Genomic DNA, 24,659 nt, shown 5'->3' with positions numbered 1-24,659 from the left:
TACCTAACTACCCATGAGTTGATGTTGTAATAATTAGTTGTTATGTCTATGTTGCAAAATTTATGAAATAAAATTATGCTTGTTAACTATGATTTGTACTTTCCCATTTTACCTATTTAAATAATAATTTAATAAAATTATTTGTATATTTATTATGTGTGTGTTGTTTTGTCGAACTGAAAAAGTTAACCAGCTGACATAAAATTATCTTGTCAACATCATGATATTTAACACGCAAAGTATAGCGCCATTAGATAGTACGTTATGTGTGTGTTGTCTTGTCGAACTGAAAAAGCTGACCAGCTGACATAAAGTTGTCTTGTCAACATCATGATATTTAACACGCAAAATATAGCGCCATTAGATAGTACGTTATGTGTGTGTTGTCTTGTCGAACTGAAAAAGCTGACCAGCTGACATAAAGTTGTCTTGTCAACATCATGATATTTAACACGTAAAATATAGCGCCATTAGATAGTACGTTATGTGTGTGTTGTCTCGCCTATAAATAACGGGCTCATTGTAGTTATTTTGTGTGCTCAAAATTTACTAAAAGCAAATATTTTACTAAAAGTAAGGTTTTTTTTTTACTAAAAGCAAATATTACAGAAATGGCTCAACCTCTTCGTCCACCAAAGTGCAACTGTTGAAAAGCATGCTTGATGCAAAATTGTTGGGACGGTGGTGAAGTTGGACGCTGCTACTAGCACTGTATGAACTAGTTTTACAAGGTTCCCGATGAACCTATTTGTGATTTTCAGGAATGGGTTGATGAACCATGTTATCAGGAATGTTACAGAGAACAACTGCAATTTCTTCATAATATGTGTTTAAGACAACGGGAACATGAAAAAGAAAGCAATAGAATTATTGCAGACTTGAGGGCGAACCTGAAGGAGGTGGGAGAAGAAAAATGGAAAACACAATGGAATTGTGAAGCACAACAGGAACGTCAAAAAAAATATAAACTGGAACTTACGGAGGTGAAGGCAAAACTGAAAGAGGTAGAAGAAGAAAAAGAACAACTAGAAGAACGATTTAAGTGGTTGGAGCGGAGAATAAATAGCAACAGGGGCTAAACATTGGCATGTATGTGTTTAGTGTATTTTTCATATTTCATGTATTTTTATTATGTTGGCCTGCTATGTTTGTGTTTGTGCTTGTGTTTGTGTAGTAGTAATATTTTCCTTGTTTGTTGTACTAAATTTTATTTTAATTAAAGTAGAAGTTAAGTTTAAGTGCTTGTGTTGTACTAAATTTTATTTTAATTGAAGTGGAAGTTAAGTTTAAGTGCTTGTGTTGTACTAAATTTTATTTTAATTGAAGTGGAAGTTAAGTTTAAGTGCTTATGTTGTACTAAATTTTATTTTAATTGAAGTGGAAGTTAAGTTTAAGTGCTTGTGTTGTTCTAAATTATTTTATGAAACTATCAAACGAATGGAGAACTAAAAAAAGTAATGGCCATATTCGATTAAATATTGTTGTTAATGTATACAAAAATATTATTTACACCATGTCAATGTGTCCTGCATCCGGTGTGTCTCAATGCAGCCGCTGGCCTGAGGCGCATCCCCTCCCGCCCAGGTACGCTATCAGGATCATCATCATCAAGTCGTCTCCTTATAGCCGGATGCGGCACAGGATGACATATATCGGTGGTGTTGTCAGCTCCAGTAGAAGGCTACATAATAATATGAAACCTAGTATATAAAACTACATAACAATTCACAACAATTTATATTGTCTTACCATCATTGTCTCTAGATCCTGAATGTAGTCATCTGTCGCTGCATCGCATGAAGCCTTAAAAAGGAAATTAATAAAGTTAAAGAAAATAAATAAGTTACGGTTAAAACAAATTCAAATACAATACTAATAAACTCATACATGTGCATGTGATGTGAAGCCATAACTCAGTCGGCGCCCACTATAAAAATCTCGGGTCGGTCGATCCTCAACGGTGGTAGAAGGGCCTGGGAAGTATCTACCCCAATCCACTCCTTGAATATCTGAGCCCGTGATCAATAATTGACCCGATGGGGTCACCTGCGATGGCACTGGAGTGCGATAAATTCCAAGGCTGTAAGACGGCATGTCCGTCTCATGCATGCCACCTACCATATCAGCAACAACATCATCAGCAAGAGCCTCAACGCCCCCTTGCTGGGGACTACCTCCTCTCCGCCCACGACCACGTCGTCTAGCACAACCAGCTCGTCGTCCACCACCAGCTCGTGGGATACCATGACCTCGATGGTACTACGTTGGGTCCATATAATCAGCTTCGTGTGCCAAACGTTGATCCGATCGGGCTCGCTGCAGTGTCTGGGCAGCCACATCCATGAATCGACGACTATACTCCTTCATGGCCACAGGATCGTGGACATAACTCTGCATCTGCTGCCCTATATGATAGACGGTATGCAATCCAATCACCTGCACAAATTAAAAAATATAAACTATAATTACAAGTATATAACTAATAATAACAGAAAACATACCAGGGCCTCGTGTCTCACGGCGTATGGGACATACCGACCGTGTGCCTGATGAACTGGGTTCCCGATAAAAAGTCAGGAAACAGTGCGGTACCATTCCATATAACGTTGAATAGAAAAGTGCTGCGGAGGTGGGGTCAAGTCCCCTCGCTTGTCCCAAGTACCCAACTGCTCGATAATCCATGACATAAATGTGTCGTCCGCCCTAGACCGATAATCCCTTTCATAATGTAAAGCATGCCATGCAGGCGGAGTCGGTATAGGTTGCGGCAGGCCAAACTGACGAAATACCCGCTCGAAGGCATGGTGCTCGACAATATCGAGGCATATGAGCGGGATAGAAGCTCTCCAAATATGTCGGCCGAACATGCAATACGTTGGCAGGGTACCTATCACCTCATCGTTGTACGGCGTCCAGATGAACTATCAAATAAGAACACAAATTGTTAGTATGCACAACACTAAGTTAATCTATAACAAGTAAGTTTAGTTAGATATTCACCTGTGCGTCCTCTAGCAGATCCAACACATCCCTGCAGAGGGGGAGATTATGATGGGCATCATACTCTCGTGCAAGAGTACGACACATAACCCACATACAGGCTGGAGGGAGTTGCGGAATTTCTACATTAGCCGGTAGTTGTGGTAGAGGTGGCTGAAACTGCAGAAATCGCTCCCAGACCCAAACCTAACATACAAAGTTGACGTAAAGTATAAGATTAACTATAACTAGGTAGAATTGTAACTAATGGACATATTATTTGAATATGTTGTCACCTGTAGAAGCGAAAGAAAGCCACCAATGTCTCTTTGTGTGCCGATGCAAGCCCGGCACATCTGCCTATACAGATATGAGATGACAGCACCACCCCCAGCTGTAGATGGTTATATCCTCGAACCGAGCAATATGATGCAGAAAATGGAGGCTCACTAGGTTCCCTGAAGTGTTCGGGAACAAGACCCCCCCAAACCAAATAGAAGGAGCAACAGCAGCCTCGTATATCGCTGTACATCCACCTCCGCTGACTCGTCAGTGATAGTATGGTGGATCTGCACCAGGTGGTCTCTAATGGGGACCAACTGTATACGACTGGACCCAGACGCTACCGCCTCGTCCTCCGGCACGAAACCCGTGAGCATGTGAAGCATATCCCAATATGACTGTCGCGAATAATATCTCATGGTCGCAGGCAGTAAAACTGGCAAGCCATCAGCGGATAGGCCATATAAAATCTCAGCGTCCTGGAGTGTGATGGTGGCCTCGCCGATGAGCAAATGGAAAGTGTGCGTCTCCGGTCGTCACCACTCAATCAAGGCCGTGATCAAAGCATAGTCGAGCTGTATCCGGCCAATCCTAATAATCCTATATAATCCCATCTCCTCCAGGTAATGGACCACGCGGGGATGTAGAACGCGGGGAGGACTCAAAAACTCCCACAAGAGATCCACTCTCCTAGCCCGGAAAGTCTGCGTAAGCAACTGTCCGTCCCATATATACTCGGATCTATGCTGGAGCTGTAGGGCTAATAGATCCAACGTCCGAGGGCTGGGATGTATAGTCGCGTCCATGTCGTCAACTGTAAATTCATATTTTTTTAATAACTTAATTGTACAAATTATATATATATGGGTTCAGGGCTCGATATTTTGAGGACCAGTGACACCAAACTATCATTAATAATTATGTATTTTTATTATAATTTAAATTCATATTTTTTAATAACTTAATTGTACAAATTATATATATATATATATGGATATATATATATATATATATATATATATATATGGGTTCAGGGCTCGATATTTTGAGGACCAGTGACACCAAACTATCATTAATAATTATGTGTTTTTATTATAATTTAAATTCATATTTTTTAATAATTTAATTGTACAAATTACTAATTATGTGTGTTGATACAATTATTAACTTATATATGGGTTCAGGGCTCGATATTTTGAGGACCAGTGACACCAAACTATCATTAATAATTATGTGTTTTTATTATAATTTAAATTCATATTTTTTAATAACTTAATTGTACAAATTATATATATATATATATATATATATATGGGTTCAGGGCTCGATATTTTGAGGATCACTGACACCAAACTATCATTAATAATTATGTGTTTTTATTATAATTTAAATTCATATTTTTTAATAATTTAATTGTACAAATTACTAATTATGTGTGTTGATACAATTACAAGGCTCGATATTTTGAGGACCAGTGACATCAAACTATCATTAATAATTATGTGTTTTTATTATAATTTAAATTCATATTTTTTAATAACTTAATTGTACAAATTACTAATTATGTGTGTTGATACAATTATTAACTTAATTGTACAAAGTTTGCATTTTTAACAACCAGTATAAGATACTTAAACAAAAGGAATTCTAAGCTAAAATATTACACTTTACTACGCTTTAGATTATTTTTTAGCGTAGTAAAATCTAGACCTTTTTAGCGTAGTAAAACGTAAACCCTTTTAGCGTAGTAAAATTTAGAGCCTTACTAACCATAAACAACAAATAAATTTAATTGCAAATAAAACACAAAACGACATGAAAACACATATATATAAATCAGGATATTAACAGACAAATTTATTTTACAAATTTATATTTTTTTAGAAACTACTAATATTAAATTCGGATAAATTTAACATGCTAGTTTTGGGGAAAAAACACAAACCGAAATAGAACACATACAAATCAAATAATATGCATTATTATAAATGTTTCAACTTAAAATAAATCGAAATAGCTCGATTTAGAATTTTCGAAAAGCAAAAAGATTGAAATTTTGACTCCGGAAGTGTGAATCAACAATAACACGAAGCTCTACTCGAATGTGGGACCTACGTTCTTCAAGTTTTATGTGTCGGGGGACCCAAAAAAAAAATTTAAAAGGAGGGCAGAAACGGGTATGGGGTGGGGGACCAAGAAGAGAGGAGAAGGTTAAAAAATGGAGGATAAATCGATGAAAAAGACGGAAGGGATTTAAAAAATGTATGTACAGCGCCAGGTATTGTGGCGCTATATCTGTGTCGTGTCAGCTTTTACAGTATAGCGCCACAATACCTTGCGCTATACATTAACGGTGTCATTACTGTTAATGTATAGCGCCAGGTATTATGGCGCTATATATAAAAATGTAATTTTTTATTCCCACCTATTTGTGTACTTTGAGTCCAAAAGAACCGCATTTTGGTTCCAGACTCGAGTATTTGGGATGTCAAAAACTAGAGCCCAATCATGGGTTCTGACAAATTATGAGAATAGCAATCTCTGTAACGAGTAGCTGTAGAGCATCTCCTTAAAAAGTACAATTATTAACTTAGAAAAGAATTCAAACAACACCAACTAGTACTACTGATTCTGCAGCACCACACAAACTTTCTCGGGACTTGTTTTCAGGTATTCAATGATCTGTTCCAAGAACAAGGCAACCAAACTATGTTTTGATTAATATTAAACATATGATGTAAATGGGAGTCATTTTTGTTTTCTCTTTTGCTTACAATTCACACTAATTACAGATCCGCTATTTCTTTTCCATCTAGAGATTAAATTCCTTCATATTTTTTATAATCATTTAGGCCAATTTATCAACACCTGGACTAATTTTATGAGTAACTATTAGTCTATTGCACTTTTTACCAGCATAAATATTAGGTAATTTTGTCCATCGTAGTTTGGACATATAATAAAAATCACCAAATATTTTTGAGGAGTAACAACTAGAGACGAAAATTTTGAAGAAGAAATAAGTAATATTTTTTTGTATTTACTAAAATTTGAATCCGGATTGTTCATAGTTTTTATCTATTTCATCGACAAGAACACACTGGCCAATCATAAGTTACTACTCCCTTCGTTTCAATTTATGTGAACTTATTTCCTTTTTAGTCCGTGCCAAAAAGAATGACTCATTTCCTTATTTGGAAACAATTTACCTTTACACAAAGATTTATAGTCACACATAATATATGTGACTCATTTTAGACCACAAGATCAAAAGTGTTCTCTCTTTCCTTAAACTCCGTGCTCAGTCAAATGAGTTCACATAAATTGAAACGAAACGGAGGGAGTAACAGTTTATTTTTAGCAATCGAAGAAAATTATCGAGATCTGACACTAATGAAAAATCCAACTCTACCTTGGACCTGCATCTTAAATCACCAGTACTATTAATTAGTCTTCGATTCATGTTATTTTAGCTAATCCTAGAATCTCGTACTCGTGCGCTTGCGATAGTGTCCCAAAATGAATCAAGGGAATGTATATTGAGTTTGAGTTCATATTTTTATGGCCATAGATCACGTATTTCTATCATCAAACAAATGATAGAAAATCACGTATTACTTCATTTGATAGATTGATAGTATGAATTAGTTAGATAATTTTTCATTTTGGATTTGCATTAACTTAATTATTGAACTACTGAGAGCTAAAGTCTAATAAACATTCTTTATTTTCTTTTAGAACACGTTTGACCATAAAAAAAATTCACTTTTTTCAAATCAGTATTTGGCCGTAAAAATTTCAAATTTCATTTAAAGTTGAATTTCGAAATTTTTTAAAACTTTAAAAAATCCCAAAAAGCTATTTTCAAAAGTTTCACTTCAAATCACTCTCAAAAATTCAAAAATAACTCTAAACTTTATTCATGTCCAAACACAACTCTAATTTTCAAATATAATTTTCACTTAAAAAATTTTTCCACTTTTTTCTTGGAATTCCACAATTCTTATGTCCAAACGCCCACTTAATCATTGAGCTGTCAAGCAACAAGGGAAAACGTAAGGTGACGAACCTGCAAATATTTCAAACTACATTTACTATCATCAACCTGTAAATAACAAGAAGCCCTAATTGGTTAATATAGCAGCATTCGGTATACAATGACAAATAGTCTGATTTAATTTCTCACTTAAAACTTCGTGATTTATGGAATTGCATTTACCATAGATTGAGCTGTCAACCAGCAAGAAAATTTTAAGACTAAGGTGGCGAATAACTGTAATATTTCAAACTACATTTACTCTTTTTTTTTTTTGAAAGATTTACGTGCAGGCCATGTTGGATACACAACCAGGTTGAGTGTTGGACATGTATTTATGTGAATGCTTCCGAAACTAGACAGAGCAACTTGTTTCTTGTTTTCTTCCTCGTTTAATTATTTTCTCGACCAAAAAGGGGTAAGAAAAGAAAAAATAAAAACTTTAGGATAACTAGTTTAGATAAGATGTCATTCTCATATATCTGCAATCTTATGTAAGCGATGATCATGAAAAAAGCATCAATTTGATGAAAAGTGGATAAGTAAAATCTTTGCCTTTGATCCGTTTCTAAGAATGTAACCAAAATAAACTGATTCTTTCCCTCATACGTCAACTGTAAGACAGGGTCTTATTCATTAATCAACTAAATGTGTAAGAGCAGGGGCAGAGCTAGGGACACAAGGGGTTCATGAATCGTTCATCCTAATCCCCTTAGCTGGAAAATTATATTTTATACATAAGATCAAAATTATATTTGTGTGCAAATAGTATATGTTAGATGAATACCTTTGGCTCCTTTGTGCGCTTATTTTCTTATATTTTGAATTCCTTTAATGAAAATTTTAACTCCGTTAATATGTACGTAAGAGATAAGGTTCACGGAGCTGGGTGGATCAAAGGGGGAATTTTGTAATTCAGCTGTTTCGTCATGCTATGGATTGTAACTGTTTTTATTGTTTATACTAAGATTTTCATATCCCCCCCCCCCCCTTTTCTTATATAATTCTGTTACGTTTGTACTCTTAAGAAGAAAACAAACCAAAATAGCGTAAGTAAAAATCATGAAATGGTTCTTTTATGTCCACTACAAAGTTATATTACTTGATAAAAACTAGGCAGAAGAACGTACAAAATGTTTTTAGGTTTTTCAAATCGAGACTTCAGTCCTTTTCCGTTTCGTCTTGTGGATTTCATTAATTAGATACATTGATTGTGTTAAAAAAAAATTATAATGTGTTGTATTAGGTTGTGTTTGCCTTGTCTTTTAGATAAAAAGTTCCACGTACTTATAATAGGTGGTTACTTGTAGCTATCTGACTTTTCTTTTAGCTAATGCAGTTAGCTGACTAGATAGAATAAAAATTCATTTACAAGAAGTTAAACATGGATTTTTCTATTAAGCTGTTTGAATATGGTGTGGACTGTGGAGGGTTTGAGTGTTTGACATAGTATCTGATATATTGCTAAATACACGGAAAGAAGAATCCTCAATATAGGAATTGCTAGACATTTTCTTTACAAAAATTATCACTACGAAAAATTCGGAATTTAGCGATCAAACTTGGTCTGTCCGGATTAGCGACCAAAGTTGATCGGTAAAAAGGAGAAAAATATTTTATATTTATTTTATATAAATTACCGACCAAAATTAGTCGGTAAAGTGGTCAACAGGTTGACCCATATGGTCAGCATTGTATAGTCAAAGAAAATTTCACATTACCGACCAACTTTGGTCGGTAAAGTGGGACCCAATTAAAAAAATTTAATAGTTATATTATTATTTAAAATATTTTATAAAATATAAAGAAATCTTATTTAAAATTACTGACCAAAGTTAGTCGGTTAATACAGGGGAAGCATTTACTGACCAACTTTGGTCACTTTTTTTTTAATATCTGGAAAGTAATCGACCAACTTTGGCCGGTTATTTGGTCAACATTGGTCAAAATTTGAATCACTTTTATATTTATTATCTAAATAATATAAATGTAATCCGTTAAAACTTTTGTAATACAAGGGATGAATACACTAACATATACTATAACATGTTATATATGTAGTTAAAGTAGTACAACGAAACGTGTTATATATATATATATACACACACACAGGTGAGACGTTTTGTTTTTAATATTCAACGATGCATCTAAGTAAGTTATAAGTCGATGAATCAATTTACAAACAGATATATTTGATGATAAATTATATATACTAATTAGGATCTTCACAAGTCTGTCTATCAATCCCTAAAAGAACACGACCCTTATCTATATAGATATAGATATAGGTGAGACGTTTTGTTTTTAATATAGACTTGTGAAGATCCTAATTAGTATATATTATCATCAAATATATCTGTTTGTAAATTGATTCATCGACTTATGACTTACTTAGATGCATCGTTGAATATAACTTACTCAGATGCATCGTTGAATATTAAAAACAAAACGTCACACGTATATCTATATCTATATAGATAAAGGTCGGGTTCTTTTAGGGATTGATAGACTTGTGAAGATCCTAGTTAGTATATATAATTTATCATCAAATATATCTGTTTGTAAATTGATTCATCGACTTATAACTTACTCAGATGCATCGTTGAATATTAAAAACAAAATGTCTCACCTATATCTATATCTATTTAGATAAAGGTCGAAATTACTCATATAATTAAATATAACTTAAAAAAATTTACTTACATAGATGCTATTATAATCTATTAAAAGTAATTATCTAGTTAATATAATTTTTTGTAAAGATTATGCTTATAGTTTATAGTTATTTATAATAATTGTAGTTAATAAAATAAATGTTTATAGTTATTAATAATTTTTTTATAGCTTATAATATGTTAAAAATAAAAACAAAAAATAGTTTTTTTTTTTGTGAAAACCGACCAAAGTTGGTCGGTATTTGGTCAAACAGTCAACACTTAATGTACCGACCAAATTACCGACCAACTTTGATCGGTAATTCTTAAAATCAGAAATTAAAAACGGGTTTCCTCCCATTTCTCTTATTTTCTTCCCCAAATTTTTCTAACTCCTCCCTATTCCCCTTCTCTATTTTCCCGACACAAATCCCATTCCCCACCCCGTATAGCCACCGCCCAACGCCGTCCCCATCGCCGGAGCTGCCGCTACCGCTGCTCCGCCCCTCTCCTAAACCCTAAAAAATCAAGGTTTGAAGTACAACCCATTTCTTGGTTATTTCTAGTTTTTGTTTCAATTATTTGAACATTGTATTTTATTGCTTCAATTAGTGTTTCAATTCTTTGAACATTGTATATTATTGATGACTAGGGTGTCTTGTTTTAATTAGTTTTGTTTATTAATTTTATTTACTAATTAGTTTAATTAGTCTTGAATAATTTAGTAAGATTTGAATTATACTTTGTAGAGTCTTGAATAGTTTAGTTAGAATCTAGGGTTTAGTAGTAGTAGTTGAACGTTTATTTTAAGAATTAAAATTTTAGGATATAAATTGAAATATTAGGATTTGTAGTTGAATGTTTAGTTTATGAATTGGACCTTTTGGATATTAAATTGAATTTTTAGTTTATAAATTGAAATTTTTGGATATGAGTTGAACTTTTAGTTTATGAATTGAACTTTTAGTTTATAAATTGAAATTTTAGGATATGAATTGAACTTTTAGGATTTGTAATTGAACTTTTAGTTTATGAATTAGACTTTTAGTTTATAAATTGAAATTTTGGGATATGAATTGAACTTTTAGGATTTGTAGTTGAACTTTTAGTTTATAGAAAAGATTATGATATGAAATAACTAAATTAATTTGCTCTTGTTTTATTTGTATAGATGGAACATCGTACTTGGATGTACAATAAGAATTATTCTAATCGGCGGGGATTGCGGGAGGATTTTGTAGAAGGAGATGACTTTATTAGACATGCTATGTCACTTCCACCATACCAAAGTGAAGGAGTAATTAGGTGTCCTTGTGTTAGGTGCGAATGTATGAAGTTTGAAAAATCGGAGGAAGTTAAGCTTCATCTTTATAGGAAGGGGTTTATAGAGAATTACTTTATGTGGACTAATCATGGATAGATCGATGGTAGCCATGGAATATTTCATAACATGGTTGTTGGTGAAAGTAGTAGGTCGGTGGAGAATACAAATCGTGATTCTAGAATTCATGATATGGTTACGGATGCTTTTGGGATGCACTTCGGGGGTGAGCCCAATGAAAATGTTGAACAAACTAATAATGATGACGCAAAATATTTTTATGAACAGTTAGAGGAAGCTAGTCGTCCACTACATAAAGGAAGTCCGCACTCTGAGCTGTCTGTTGCAGTTAGATTATTAAGTGTCAAATCTGATTGGAATATTTCTCAAGAAGCCATGGACTCTTTTATTGACCTTATGAGTGAACTAGTTGACCCTAATATCAAATTACCTGGTGATTTCTATAAGGCAAAGATATTAGTTTCTAAGTTAGAACTTTCGTCAATGAGAATTGATTGTTGTGAAGATGGTTGCATGTTATATTATAAAGATGATGCAACTTTAGACAGTTGTAAATTTTGCAAAAAGCCTCGTTTCAAGAGGCTTTCCAAACTAACATGGAGGAGTTCATCAGCACTCAGCCAACTGGTGAATCGGGCGAGCTAACCCAACCTTCGGATGAGGATGCTGAAAGAATATGGATGGAGTCTGCTGGCGGTCTAAAATGGGAGAAGGTATATGGTCTTCCTACTAAAAAGTTTCATCGCTATAAGTGTGGAATGCAAAGAATAGGGACTTCCTCGCAAGGCGAGCAACTTGATGGGGAGAGCCTCTCCGCTATGCGAGAGACTGCGACAAAGCTCACATCCGAGCTAGAAGCGGCCAAGGAAAGAGAAAGGGTTAGAGATGCTCAATTCCTTGGCATGCAAGCTCAGATCAGAACTCTCCTATCTACTGGAGTTTTACCATTTCCCCGGTCTCGTGAGTCATCGCCAGAGGCTCGACTTGAATGTGAGTGTTCCTTCCGTCCTCCCCGTGATCGTTCCTCCCGTCCTCTCCGTGGTCATTCTTCATGTCCTCCACAAGACCCTTCTCGACACCATCTTTTAGATGAAAGTTCATCAGACGGTGATGATGATGTTGTACAAAATACTCCTTGACTTGTATATACTTTGAATTAGACAAATAGAACCGGTTCTGAACTAGTTGTAATAATTATTAACTTGGTTTTGGATTTTTTAGTTATATTGAACTTTAATTTGTTAGTTTTAATGTATTTATTGAATTGTGTTGTTGTTGTTGTTGGCATAAAATGCCTGTTTAGGAATTTTGGTATGCTGGCAGGTGGTGTAGCTGCCAAAACAGGCATTTTATGCCAAAATTAAAACCCAGAAACTGATCAAATTTGGTCGATATTTAATTTTAAAAAAGAAAATCTTCTGATTAGCGACCAAAGTTGGTCGCTTAATCTTTAAAAAATGAAAAATTAATAATTACCGACCAAATTTGATCAGTTAATGATCAAGAATTACCCAGATTTCATATTTACCGACCAACTTAGGTCGCTAATTGTTAAATTTTAATTTTTTAAAAAAATATATATTTTAATTTACCGACCAACTTTGGTCGCTAATCTTTAAATTTTAAAAATTAATAATATAACGTAATTCACATACACCGACCAACTTTGGTTGGTAAAATTAAATTATTAAAATATGTTACCGACCAAAGTTGGTCGCTATGTGCTTTAAATTGCACAGTTGGTCCTTTTACCTTTGCGACCAACTTTGGTTGGTAATTAGCGACCAACTTTGGTCGGTATACAAAAGCGACCACTAAAATAGTGACTAAACCTGTTTGGATGGGTTTTGGTTGGTATTTTGCATAAACAGACTAACGCTGGTCGCTTTTTTTGGTCGCTAAAACCCGAATTTCTAATAGTGTATATGAAGTGCGCAGGCAAATTCTGCAAAGGAGAATTTTCTATGTGTTTGACAAAAAGTATAAAAAAATTATTAAATTAATGAAATAAAAGGATAAGGGGTTAATCCTAGTTAAATAAAATGACCTTAGATCTAAAGTCGGTTTATGCGGATAACGTAGAACCACGTCGAAGTGGGTTTAATGCAATACACATTAAATGTTATGGATATTAATGGAATGAGAATAATGATAAGTAATAAATAACAATAAATGGTATTAAATATAAATAGAGAGAATGATTCATCTTTCTGACAATGATATAAGACAAATGACTATGGGAATATTGGAGATTTTCTTGGATCTGATGTGAAAAATGTAGAATAAACAACAAATCGAATCTCTTTGGAAAGGAGATATTTGTATTTTACTAGAGAGTCAGCTTTTCAAGAGAGTTCTTATCAAAATAATAATACACGCCTTTTGCCTTATCTCTCATTCTATTTATATGGGATATTCCCAAAGAACCCTAAAAGTACAAACAGACAGAATATTTAAGAGAATATTCCCTCTGAAGATCCCAATACTAAACTAATCGTTACTACTATCTGCTCTTCTCGACCTTGGTCGCGGTTGACCGCTTGGCGACTCGTTCCGTTGATCACTGGTCGACTTTGGCCAAATTACCCATAATAAGTTACAAATTACTCACAATAATCATCTCTTCGTGCTGAATTTCCTCGATCGGATTTTGACCCATATAGTTAGTCCCTCCGCTTATCGAGGTTGTTCTTTGATCGACCTCGGTAATCGAACTTTATTAGTCGTAGTCGAGAAATTCAAGTGGGTAGGTCGAGTAGTAAAGATCACGGTCGAGATGGTAACGTGGCATTTTGAGGACCACACTTAATGACGTTAGTTCAGAGTGACGTCACAGCCTCACACGTCATCATTATGCATCTTCTCGAGGCGTTGCATTGTTTCCCGTGTCCTTGTTGTTTCGATCCCTGTGTATTTGATGGTTAATTGTCTCGATCCGAGCACCGATGTTCTCTATAAATAAAGGGGGGAACCCTTTTGAGTGAACCTTTACATTTTCCAATCTTTGAACCTACATCTTTTCTTCTCTTCTTGTTATTTATGTGTTCCTACTCCAATTGCTTCCATCTTTTGCACTCTTACTCTCCTTTCTAGTTCGAGTGATTCCTGTTGTTTCTACCTCTTTCGAGTTCGTTCTTCTGTATTTACAATCAACCAACAATGGTGGATACACCCATTGTCTCTGGTGAGGTTCCTGAACCAACTCCACTAGGGGTGAGGATGCCTCCTCATGATGATGATATTGTTGTCGCAGCCGAGGATGAGAGCTTTCCCACCGTGGAAAAAATCATTTCTCGTAACGATAGGGCCAAGTCGAACTTCTCGAAGTCACCGGCGGACGAGCCTGAGTCTGTGAAGTCCGAAATGGGTGCAACCCATCTTGCCGAGCTTAGGGCCAAATACAATATCCCTGCCCATATTGACCTGGTCCTAGCTAGGAACGACGTAATCCATATTTATCATTTTGGATATTGCGCATTTTATGCGTACCCGTTTCAAGCGGGTTATTCTCTTCCTCTTCCCCTGTTGGAGGGAGGAATTTTTCCGCTACTACGACATCTGTCCGGCCCAGCTCTCCCCCTATATTTACAAATTATTTCTTATGTTGATAAATTATGCGGAACTGGCAAACCGTGGAATTTCCATCCGCCATCTGCTACATCTTTTCGCGCCAAGCTTTCACAGGGGTACGATGATACTCAATATATAAACTTTCGAAGGGTGCCATATCTTGTAAAAATGATATCTTGAAGCCATCTTCTAAAAAACTGAGATTCATTTTACTTTGAAAGTTGGAAAATGCATCTTATTCAATTTGAGTAACCTTAGCTCTTAATTACTATTTGCGGAAGTTGACTACATTCAAAGGAGAAACTAATGTTTCGTAGAATTAATGTAAGTCCATAGTTAGCAATGTTATCCTTAACTCGGTTTGCTTCAAGATAACAAAGCTGATCTTGATAGATATCTTGCGTTAGACTTCGATTTTCTTTTTTCTAAATAACTTCGGATTAGCTAATTGAACGCACCTCGACTAATAGTACCTCTTTTAATCCCTGCTATTGTGAATTAAAAGTAGTGAATTCGCTTCACTTAATTCTTAAATTTTCTGCATTAATGTATAACTATTAATTCAACGTCCCACATGAGGACTTGGAATATCACTGGTTCCAAAGAAAAAACATGCTCCAAAACTCTTAAGTAAGGAAGGGACGTAAATAGTTTGCTTCATCTCTGGTAAAAAAATAAAAATCTTAGGATATAATAATAGTCTAAAACTAATTGGAAGAATGACAATGACTAATCTATGGAAGAGGGACATCTGTTTATTCAAAGTTTAAAATCATAGGAGAAATTTTCTTACGTTTCTTTCTATATTATTAGACTAGTTATTACAGATATTCTTTTAAATATGTCTAACGAACCGTTGGCTATATTACAACTTGACTAAATTAATGTCGTACTTATCCTGAAAAATAATACAAGATCAAATATGATGGAGAAGAAAGATTGGTGTTCCCTCCGGTCCACAATAAGTGACCAATTTGCTATTTTGATCCAAAATAAGTGTCCATTTATATAATTAAGAAAAAATTCAATTTGTTTCTCCAAAATTACCCTTATGTACGAATTTCTAAAAAGTCTTTTACTCCTCACATTAAATTATGCTGCAATATTTTAATTAAGGATAGTTTAGTCACACTAATTATTTTTGTCTAGAATTTAGTATTTCCTTAATGAATGTGCCTCAGGCAAGTTGGTCACTTATTGTGGAACAGAGAGAATAACAAATAAGATTTTATTTTTTTTAATTTTTCCCCCGGTATTCAATATTTATATTAGAACATCGATTAATTCGTGTTTGCATCAAGTAAGACACATTAAATGGCGAAACACTTCTTACAAGATCTCTTACTGGTGGAATAAATCCTATTTATCGTATCACAATCCTTGGTGGATGATTAAGAACCACCAAGAATTAACATTGTTTTCCTTTCTTTGTAATATTTCTGTTGAATAAGAGATTCTCACTATTATTAAAGAACCAAACATTAGAGAATTATTTAATCAAGGAAACAAACATATTTGTCATCATCCAAGCATAAAATAAATGAAAGGAAAAGAAAAAAAGAGCAGAAATATTAACTCTAATGGTTAAGAGAATATGTGGATAGTCATCTTAAGCCATATGGTAATCATACTATTAAAACGTTCCTTTTTCTCACCCAAAAAAAAATGTTCCGTTTAGTAGGATAACCATATTCAATGAATTTAGAAGCTAATTACAGTATTATTCCATAAAGTAGGATACTATATTATTTAAATTTAAACTAAAACTGGAGGTGCAATTAAAAGAAGCAATAGAACATCCAGGTAGGACTCCACTCACTAAATTCAAAATTTAAATATAGGAAGAATATTTACGTAATCAGATTATCAAACAAAGCATGAAATTAAAAGAAAAGAAAAACAAATAAATCGTTACAGGTAATGACATAACCATGCATGAAAGTCAAGGAATCAGCTTAATTTGGATTACTTCATTTTTTTTTTCTTTTTTGATGTCCTGACATATGTTAAAACTTAAAACTTCACTAATTACAAGAAAGACAATAGAGAACTTAATATAACGATTTATTTATTTTTTGATTAATTTTCCATTTTATAAAATTACTGGAGTAAAAGATAATTATTACCTCTTTTATATTATACGTACAATTAGGTTGCCTAGCAAGTTTCTTTGGTATGAAGTCATTTTTGGAAAAATATATTTCATATTTGGTTAGTGATAGAAAATAGTGTCCAAAAAGTCATGTAGTGAATTTTGATATGAAAGTTTGGTAAATTATAACAGTGTTTTTATGAAAATATTAAATATTAGTAATGTTATTGTGTAAGTTTTAGTTGAAGTAATAATAAGAAACTCCTGCCTTACCAAATACACCTAACATAATTTACTCAGTAGCCTTAAGCGACACTCCAGAAATGCAGCATAAAGGGATAATTAAACAACAAAATTTTAAATTTAAATTAATAAAAAATTAATAAAATCCAGACAAAAGATTTTTGTTCCTTTTGAACTAAATAAAAAAAGAATTTAAAACACTTAAAAAAGGCTCATTTTAGCATAAGAGATAGGTCAACAGTTGTGGGTAGGTTGTTATGTATGAACTGGCCTTATCGCCGGTACAGGTACACCTAACGAAAATAAACTCGAACACTTGCTTCCTCCTCCACTTCCACCGCCGCCGATCACCGGAGTACCACCACCATTCACCAATGTCGATTCTTTCTCCTCCGTCCGATCAACCTTCACCTGATTACAACCATCCGTTACAGCCACATCGCCATCATCACATACACAATCTTCATCATCATCGTCGGAACCCGAAACGTCATCGTTTAATGGGACGAGATTAACCATTAATCGTCCATTAGTACGGTGAGCCTCGAAATACTCAAACCTTTTCACCTTCTCTTCTTTGATAATCAATCTGCCGTCAGGTGTATAATACCTCTTCATCACCCACGGCATTTGTGAAGTCGGCAAATTCTCCGTGTGCGCCAGCCACGGTATCGACGGCGGATATTCTCTCTCTACTTTCTCCTTCTGCTTCTCTCTCTTCATCGCCATTCTCACTTCTTCCCTTCTCTCAAATCCGCCGCCACCGCTGCCGCTGAACCACTTATAGGGTTCCAAATTCAAAGCAGATTTTAAATCAACATAGCTCTCAACACCAACATAATCAGCCAAACCTAGTGAATGTTCATTTTTGGATGACTGCATGGGAGAAAAAAGAAAAATCTAAAGGGTTTTTGGGAAGAGGAGAATTTGGAGGTTTTTGATGTGATGAAGGTTTTTGCATGGCATGGGGTAATGGAGAATTTGAGGTGAATAGAGGGGTGTGTATATATAGGGGGTGAGGTGGGGTAGGGGGGTGGGAATATCGAGAAAAGAAGAATATATTGAAGAAAGGGAAAACTGTGTAAAGTGAAAAATATATTTTGGCAGTGACAGCTAATAGTTTGCTCATAAAATCTCCGGGGATTGGGCTATTCATTTAAGGGATTTGTGGGTTAGCAGTGAATTTTGGAATTTTGGATAATGTATTATGGATTTTATTTTTTTGGCTATGGTTAAACTCTATCCCGGGATTTACTGAAGGTAATTAAACAATGTGACTATTTAAGTGCGAAGATAATGAAGCATGAGATTAATATGCCTATTTAAGAAGATACAAAGCCACTAGTCTTGTTTAAAGAGGAGTTCGCCTATGGTAAAAGAAAATTACTGCTTACACGTATTCTTATATACAATGTTATGTATATCCTCACTCTAGTTAATTACTTATCATGATAAATTAATATGATTAGAATATAAACTTTGAAATATATGGTGTCAATAATATTCTTCTATTATATTATTCCTACTCATTTAACAGATAAGGAAGGCCTGAAATCATTAGTTGTCAATTGAAATTAAAGTAATTTACTAATAAGCTAAGTATATTAATCACTTGCCTTAGTGCAATATGGTAAAGCTAATTAAGAATTTCAATGCACAAACTCCAGACTAACCTTAGCCATTATCCCTACATAAGGAGGACAAGAATCTAAATGATAAAAAAAAATGTATACTTGGATATTTTACTTACTATTTTCCCGTAATAATAAATAGAAAATAATATATGGAGAAGTTTTAGCAAAATAATGTAGATATCATTTGAAAAAGTTGGAAAAATATCTTGAAACTACTCACTTTTAACTTTTATAACGAGATGTCAATGATTGATGATAGTCTAGTTCTAGCATGGTACTACTTTAGTACAAGTAATATTATTTTTAATAACTGAAGAATGAAGTGGGGCTTGGGATAGTTGTTTTTTGCAAAATAAAAGGAAGACAAATGAACCTTAATTTGTACGTGTTAATGAGGTGGCATGTCAGTGTACACCTAGCCATGTAGGTTTACACGTGGGTGGCACGTGTTCAGGCACCTTCTTGGCCTGATTGTAGGACCCTTATGGTTCTACGTCTGTTCATCACATCAGTTGTGCCTTTAATATCTTAAGTAATTGGCACAGCCAAGAGTTAAATTTAATAGGTTTAAAATTTTAGGATAACAATTTCAAGTGTTAATATATATTTAAAATTTAAAATATATATAATAAAAAATTAATATATACAGAATTTAAACTAAAATTACAGATTCTATCGAACCCATGTGTAACACTCTCCCTTTTGAAAATATTCAATAAATATGTGGGGATAATATTTAAAAAATCACATATATAATAAACCACCACGGATTATAATATTGCAAAATGAATATTACTTTAAGACAAGAAACAGAGTTTTAGAATTTCTACCATCTCCAAATCAAGTATACATATGACATACAACCCAAATAATGATAATAAATTGACACAATTTATACAAAACCCTGCATACTACTGAATATCTAGTGCTCTGCAAGGTTTGGTCATGCGCTTATAAAATTCATATTCTTAAAAAACGGAAAATATGAATTGTTTGTATTTCTCAGAGAAAGTGTAATATCATACAATTTCCCTTTTTAATTTTTGAAAATATAATAGGAATTATCTTATAAGCGAAAAGGTTACATTATATTTAATTTTGAGCAAAGTACAAAGGTTTGAACATAAATATAGTTTTACAATTTTTAAATTTTATGACAGCAGAAATCCATTTTAAGATAAATTTTGGTCCCAATCTGGTGTTATGCACTATCCAATGAGCAATATTTAATTATTTCTCAAGCCTACTTTAACTCAGTTTCTTCACAAAAATGCTCAAACCAAGCTGATAATTTGATGGAAAATACAAATTCTAAAGCGGTCAAAAATCTATGACGTACGAGATCCCAACTCCATGAACAAAGTTCGTCCCTAAGACAAGTGTCGTAGCCACCAGCCAAATAAACCTCTTGTATATTAGTATTATTTTAATCCCAACATATTTCAGCTGAACTTCACAACCTTCTTTTTATAATAACGCTTCTTTATAAAAATTATTATAAAAGAATCAGATCGTAAGCAAACAATCATTAGGGGTTTTAATTTTTAAATATTAGTTGCATGAGCTGCTAGAGTAATCAATCAGCCAAACCACAAATTAAATAAGGTGACGATAGGTGATAGACGAGATACGTAAACAACAAATTCACGCGATTAACTATAGAAAAGCTGGAAGTATTATCTTGCAATTCTGCAAAAGCTGTTTACTCGCATACTTGAGCGGATTGTCTGGCACTAAACTTGGATGACTTCAACCTTGGACACTGATTTTATTTTATTTTCGCCCTTAATCTTTTAAGATTGGTATATATATACTAATAAATACTCACTTCAAGTACATTTTTGAATAAAACATAGGACTAACAGTCTATTGAGCAATTTATTTCTAGCGTTTCAAAATATTCAGATACTTAGGATGTATTTGGTAGGACGAAAAATATTTTATTGAAAAATAAGTGATTTTCTTATATTTTATTAAAATATAAGTGGTTTTCTTATAAGCTAATTTTTGGATAAGTAGCAGATTATCAAAAATATATAATGTAGGCAAAAACTATGGAAGACAAAATGGGTAAGGGCAGAGGACGATGGGAGGTGGGGGTCTAGGGGTCGTGGTGGCGATGAGGTTGGCCAGCAGGGGGTGATGGGTAGGGGGTTGGGGATCGGGCAAGGGGAGGTTTAAAAATATTTAGCCAATCAAACATGAAAAAATTGGAAGATATTTTCCAAAAAAAATATTTTCCTTTCACACCAAACACACCCTTAGAATCATATTTATAGACCTATAATTACTTACTATTGATAGTTTACAAAAATAATATATATTTTAAAGTAATTAAAGCAAGAAATATGTAGAAAGAATTCAATCAGTTAAAAGACAGTATCTGTTATTTAAAATATAGAATTTTAGAATTGCGGCAATTCAATCAATGCCTTGAACCAAATAATTAAGTTACAATCAAACTTTTGAGACTAATGAAACAATAGAAAGAAGAAGTTTGATCAAGCAAAACGGGATAAAAAGTATAGAAGAAAGCTAAAGGAAACAATACAGGCATGAACTTCCAATTCTTATTCTTTTTAACTGAAAGGGAATTACCATACTTGATACTTCCTCTTCTTCTTTTTTCAATGATTTAGCTAAATTTCATTCCCGCAGACAAGGATAATTTCTCCTTCACATCAAAATTTAGATGTAATTTTGGAACTGTTGCAAACATTGAGCATCTGATTTTTCTTGTTGACATTCAAGTCAATAGATTTCTTTGTTCCATTCAAAAGTTGAAGGATGTAATACTTTCCAAATCCAAATGATTATAGAAAGTTAGCTATTAGCCATTTGGGTCCAGTTCCCCTCCTTTTCCAGAGAGCCCAGTGAAAATCAAATGGACCTAAGAGGGCCCATCAAGTCCTGAACTACTGAAGTCGCCCATTAGATTTGGATTGGCATAAAATAAGTCCCACCCAAATAAAGAAAATGCAGAAATATGACACTTTTGGGGGTGGTCTTTTAACTTTTGACCCCCGCTTGCCCCATGAACGAAACGTCAAGGTCAAAAGTTAAAAGTGTTACCCACGGGGCATGCAACAGGCAACATGCTAAACTTGAAGTTCTGCCCTTGGAACAAGCGGAGACAAAAATTCAAGACCATCCACTTTAAGGGTTGTTTGTGTAAGTCACAATACTGGGCTTCACTTTGGTTAGTATTCTCCCTTAGCCAACAAATAAACATATTAAAGGTACTACTACTAAATTTGAACACAGTTTTATTAGCTTTTGCACCAAACATGACTTGAATACTACCAACAGATGATACTACTAGATGTAGGAATTACAGAGCAGAGATTTTCATGAGTTAAGTAAGATCTCCGAAACCTTAACAACGTAGTTAATGAAGTATTATTGTTGTTACTACCCCCACCATTTTTTGTTTGTTATATAAAGGACTATGGGAGATGAGGGTCGATGGGCTATGACCCTGAAAAGCTTATGACAAAAGTTCATGAAGGTTTCGACAATGGACAAGAATGTTAGTACCTCTTGGTACTTGGTATGTTTTGGATTGGCTCTGGATCTTTGATTCAATCCTTGTACAGAGGGAAGGCAACAACAACAAACCCAGTGTAATCCCACAAGTATTAACTAACTGCATGTATACAGGGGAAGATTTCACAGAAACAATACTGATCTAACAGCTAAGATAATCTGTCACTACTCTATAGTACGCGCATTATTGAGTCTGAACCTCAAATAATGGCAAACGAAGAAGCTAAACAGACATAGATATGGAATGACAGGAGCATGAAACGAGTTGGTCTACATGCAGTTAGTTAACAACAAGAAAATCTAGTGAACTCATTTAGAAAAGCAAAATGTGTATAAGGGAAATTGATCTGTGAATAAATCATAATGTACCTGGCCTCAAAACTTCTGGAGAAATGATAAAACCAACAAAACTAGATAATACCAACATCCTCTATAATCTTGGTATAACTCTGAAATACAAGAATAAAAAGATAGTACAGATTTTCTCAACTCACTAAAATGGTTTAACAAAACCCTGGTGAATATCGCTTAGTGATCACCAGGCAGAGACTTGATGATGTCCGAATCACCTGAAACAACATTATTACCACAAGTAAGCCAAACTGAGAGCTTCCCTTTAGTACTCGACTCACAATAAGATTTCACAAAACTACAATTGAAGATCTCAAACACACTTTACCTGGGTCAATGATGCTGAGGCATGAAACACGGAAATACTTCCCACATGCTGTTCCAAGATCAACATTGTCTACACGCAAAAAAGTTGCAACGGGAAAAGAACAAATATATAAGGAGTCATGAAATTACTTGTTTTAGTTGAAGAACAAAATCACAAAATGCCCTCAATACTGTTTTTTTAAACACACACCCCCCCCCCCCACATAATACAAAGGCGTCAGGCAAACACCCATGAGTCGAATAAATGACACAGAAATGCAATAAATCCTCAAACAAAGATATGGCTGGAAACGGTGATGATAATACAAATATGTTTAATTTATATAAACATAACACTGATTAATAGAGCTCAGCATCCCTAGCCCACCAACATTATGTTGCAGATAAACTAATGAGCACTTACCTAAGATTCATTTTTTCGCAAAATAAATGCAAACAAAGGTAAAAGTCTCAATTCCAATTTAAATCAATTGAATGAAAAGCTTTTGATTTTGACAATCTCACAGAGATAAAATTTCAGTGAACTGTCTGATCTCATCTTTTAAGATCATTAAAAACTTAAAATTCCTAAAAATAAACAAAAATTCCCTACATGATTAGCTAAAAGAGGTCTCAGCACCTCCACTCAAACATATCAACAAATTTATAGTATATCAAGTAGGCTTGGAGTTAGAAAAATACACAAAATTGAGATTTTCCATTAGCTACAATTTACAGAATTAATGCCTAAATAAATCAATCCAAATGCTGGAAGATAATTAAAATTAAAGAATAGATGAAAAGGGACTCACTTCCATTGAAATGATGAACACCAACTTTAGCAAGCATAGCATAGTACTCAATCTCTGACTTTCTCAATGGTGGGCAGTTGTTAGATATCAATATCAACTTCCCTGCAAATTCCCAATCATATTTTAGTCTTATTTACGTACAATAAATGACACAAAATTTCCACACACAAAAAAGAAAAAGAAAAAAAGGGGGTAACCTTTGGAGCTCCTGAGAGTCTTGAGAACGGTCTTGTAACCGAGAGAGTACTTGCCACTCTTCATTACCAGAGCTAACCTATTATTGATGCTCTCATGGGTCTTCTTCGTTTTCTTCCCTGTTGTCGCCATTTTTGTTGATACAAAGATCTCTGAAACAAAGGGAAAAAGGGGAAAGGGAAGTGGCCGAGCTTTCTACTGTTAGTTATATGAGATTAGGGTTTTGCGTTATGCCGCTTTTTGTGATGAGATTCACTGTTGTTTGGTCACGTGTACTGCACGTGCTTGTGAGGATTGTTGAAATATGTTAAAAGAATGTATCTGTTATAAAATATAACCCAAAATAACAATATAGAATAAGCAAAAACAAACTAAGAGATATAGAGAGAAAGAGAGGAAGAAAGAGACTTATTTCTTCTTCAATTGTGTGTGTTTTTCTATCTATTACAAGGCCTTTATATAGGCACAAAAAGTGAAAAAAATATGTCATGGAATATGTAATTGAACATACAAAATATATCATTAAATATGTCATTAAACATTTGAGATGAAGATAATGGAAGAAGATTAGACATTCACCATAATATGATATTTATCATAATACTCCCCCTTGGATG

The 24,659-nt window shown here is 34.1% G+C and overlaps 2 protein-coding genes across 2 annotated transcripts; both read right to left on the bottom strand.

Annotated features, from left to right (window-relative positions):
• Positions 1–17,348: 17,348 nt before the first annotated feature.
• Positions 17,349–18,286, bottom strand: LOC107759449 (uncharacterized). The gene has a single exon (XM_016577392.2). The coding sequence runs from the start codon at positions 18,078–18,080 to the stop codon at positions 17,454–17,456; it is 627 nt and encodes a 208-aa protein (XP_016432878.1). The 5' UTR covers positions 18,081–18,286; the 3' UTR covers positions 17,349–17,453.
• A 4,425-nt stretch (positions 18,287–22,711) lies between these two features.
• LOC107759448 (large ribosomal subunit protein eL30) lies at positions 22,712–24,258 on the bottom strand. The gene is made up of 4 exons (XM_016577391.2): positions 24,045–24,258; positions 23,848–23,949; positions 23,058–23,126; positions 22,712–22,947 (listed from the first exon to the last, which is right to left on the bottom strand). The coding sequence occupies exons 1-4, from the start codon at positions 24,172–24,174 to the stop codon at positions 22,907–22,909; spliced, it is 342 nt and encodes a 113-aa protein (XP_016432877.1). The 5' UTR covers positions 24,175–24,258; the 3' UTR covers positions 22,712–22,906.
• Between the last annotated feature and the right edge of the window lie 401 nt (positions 24,259–24,659).

Source organism: Nicotiana tabacum, chromosome 16 (assembly GCF_000715075.1).
Source record: "Nicotiana tabacum cultivar K326 chromosome 16, ASM71507v2, whole genome shotgun sequence".
Classification (NCBI taxonomy): domain Eukaryota; kingdom Viridiplantae; phylum Streptophyta; class Magnoliopsida; order Solanales; family Solanaceae; genus Nicotiana; species Nicotiana tabacum.
This window is presented reverse-complemented; position numbering and strand designations above follow the sequence as displayed.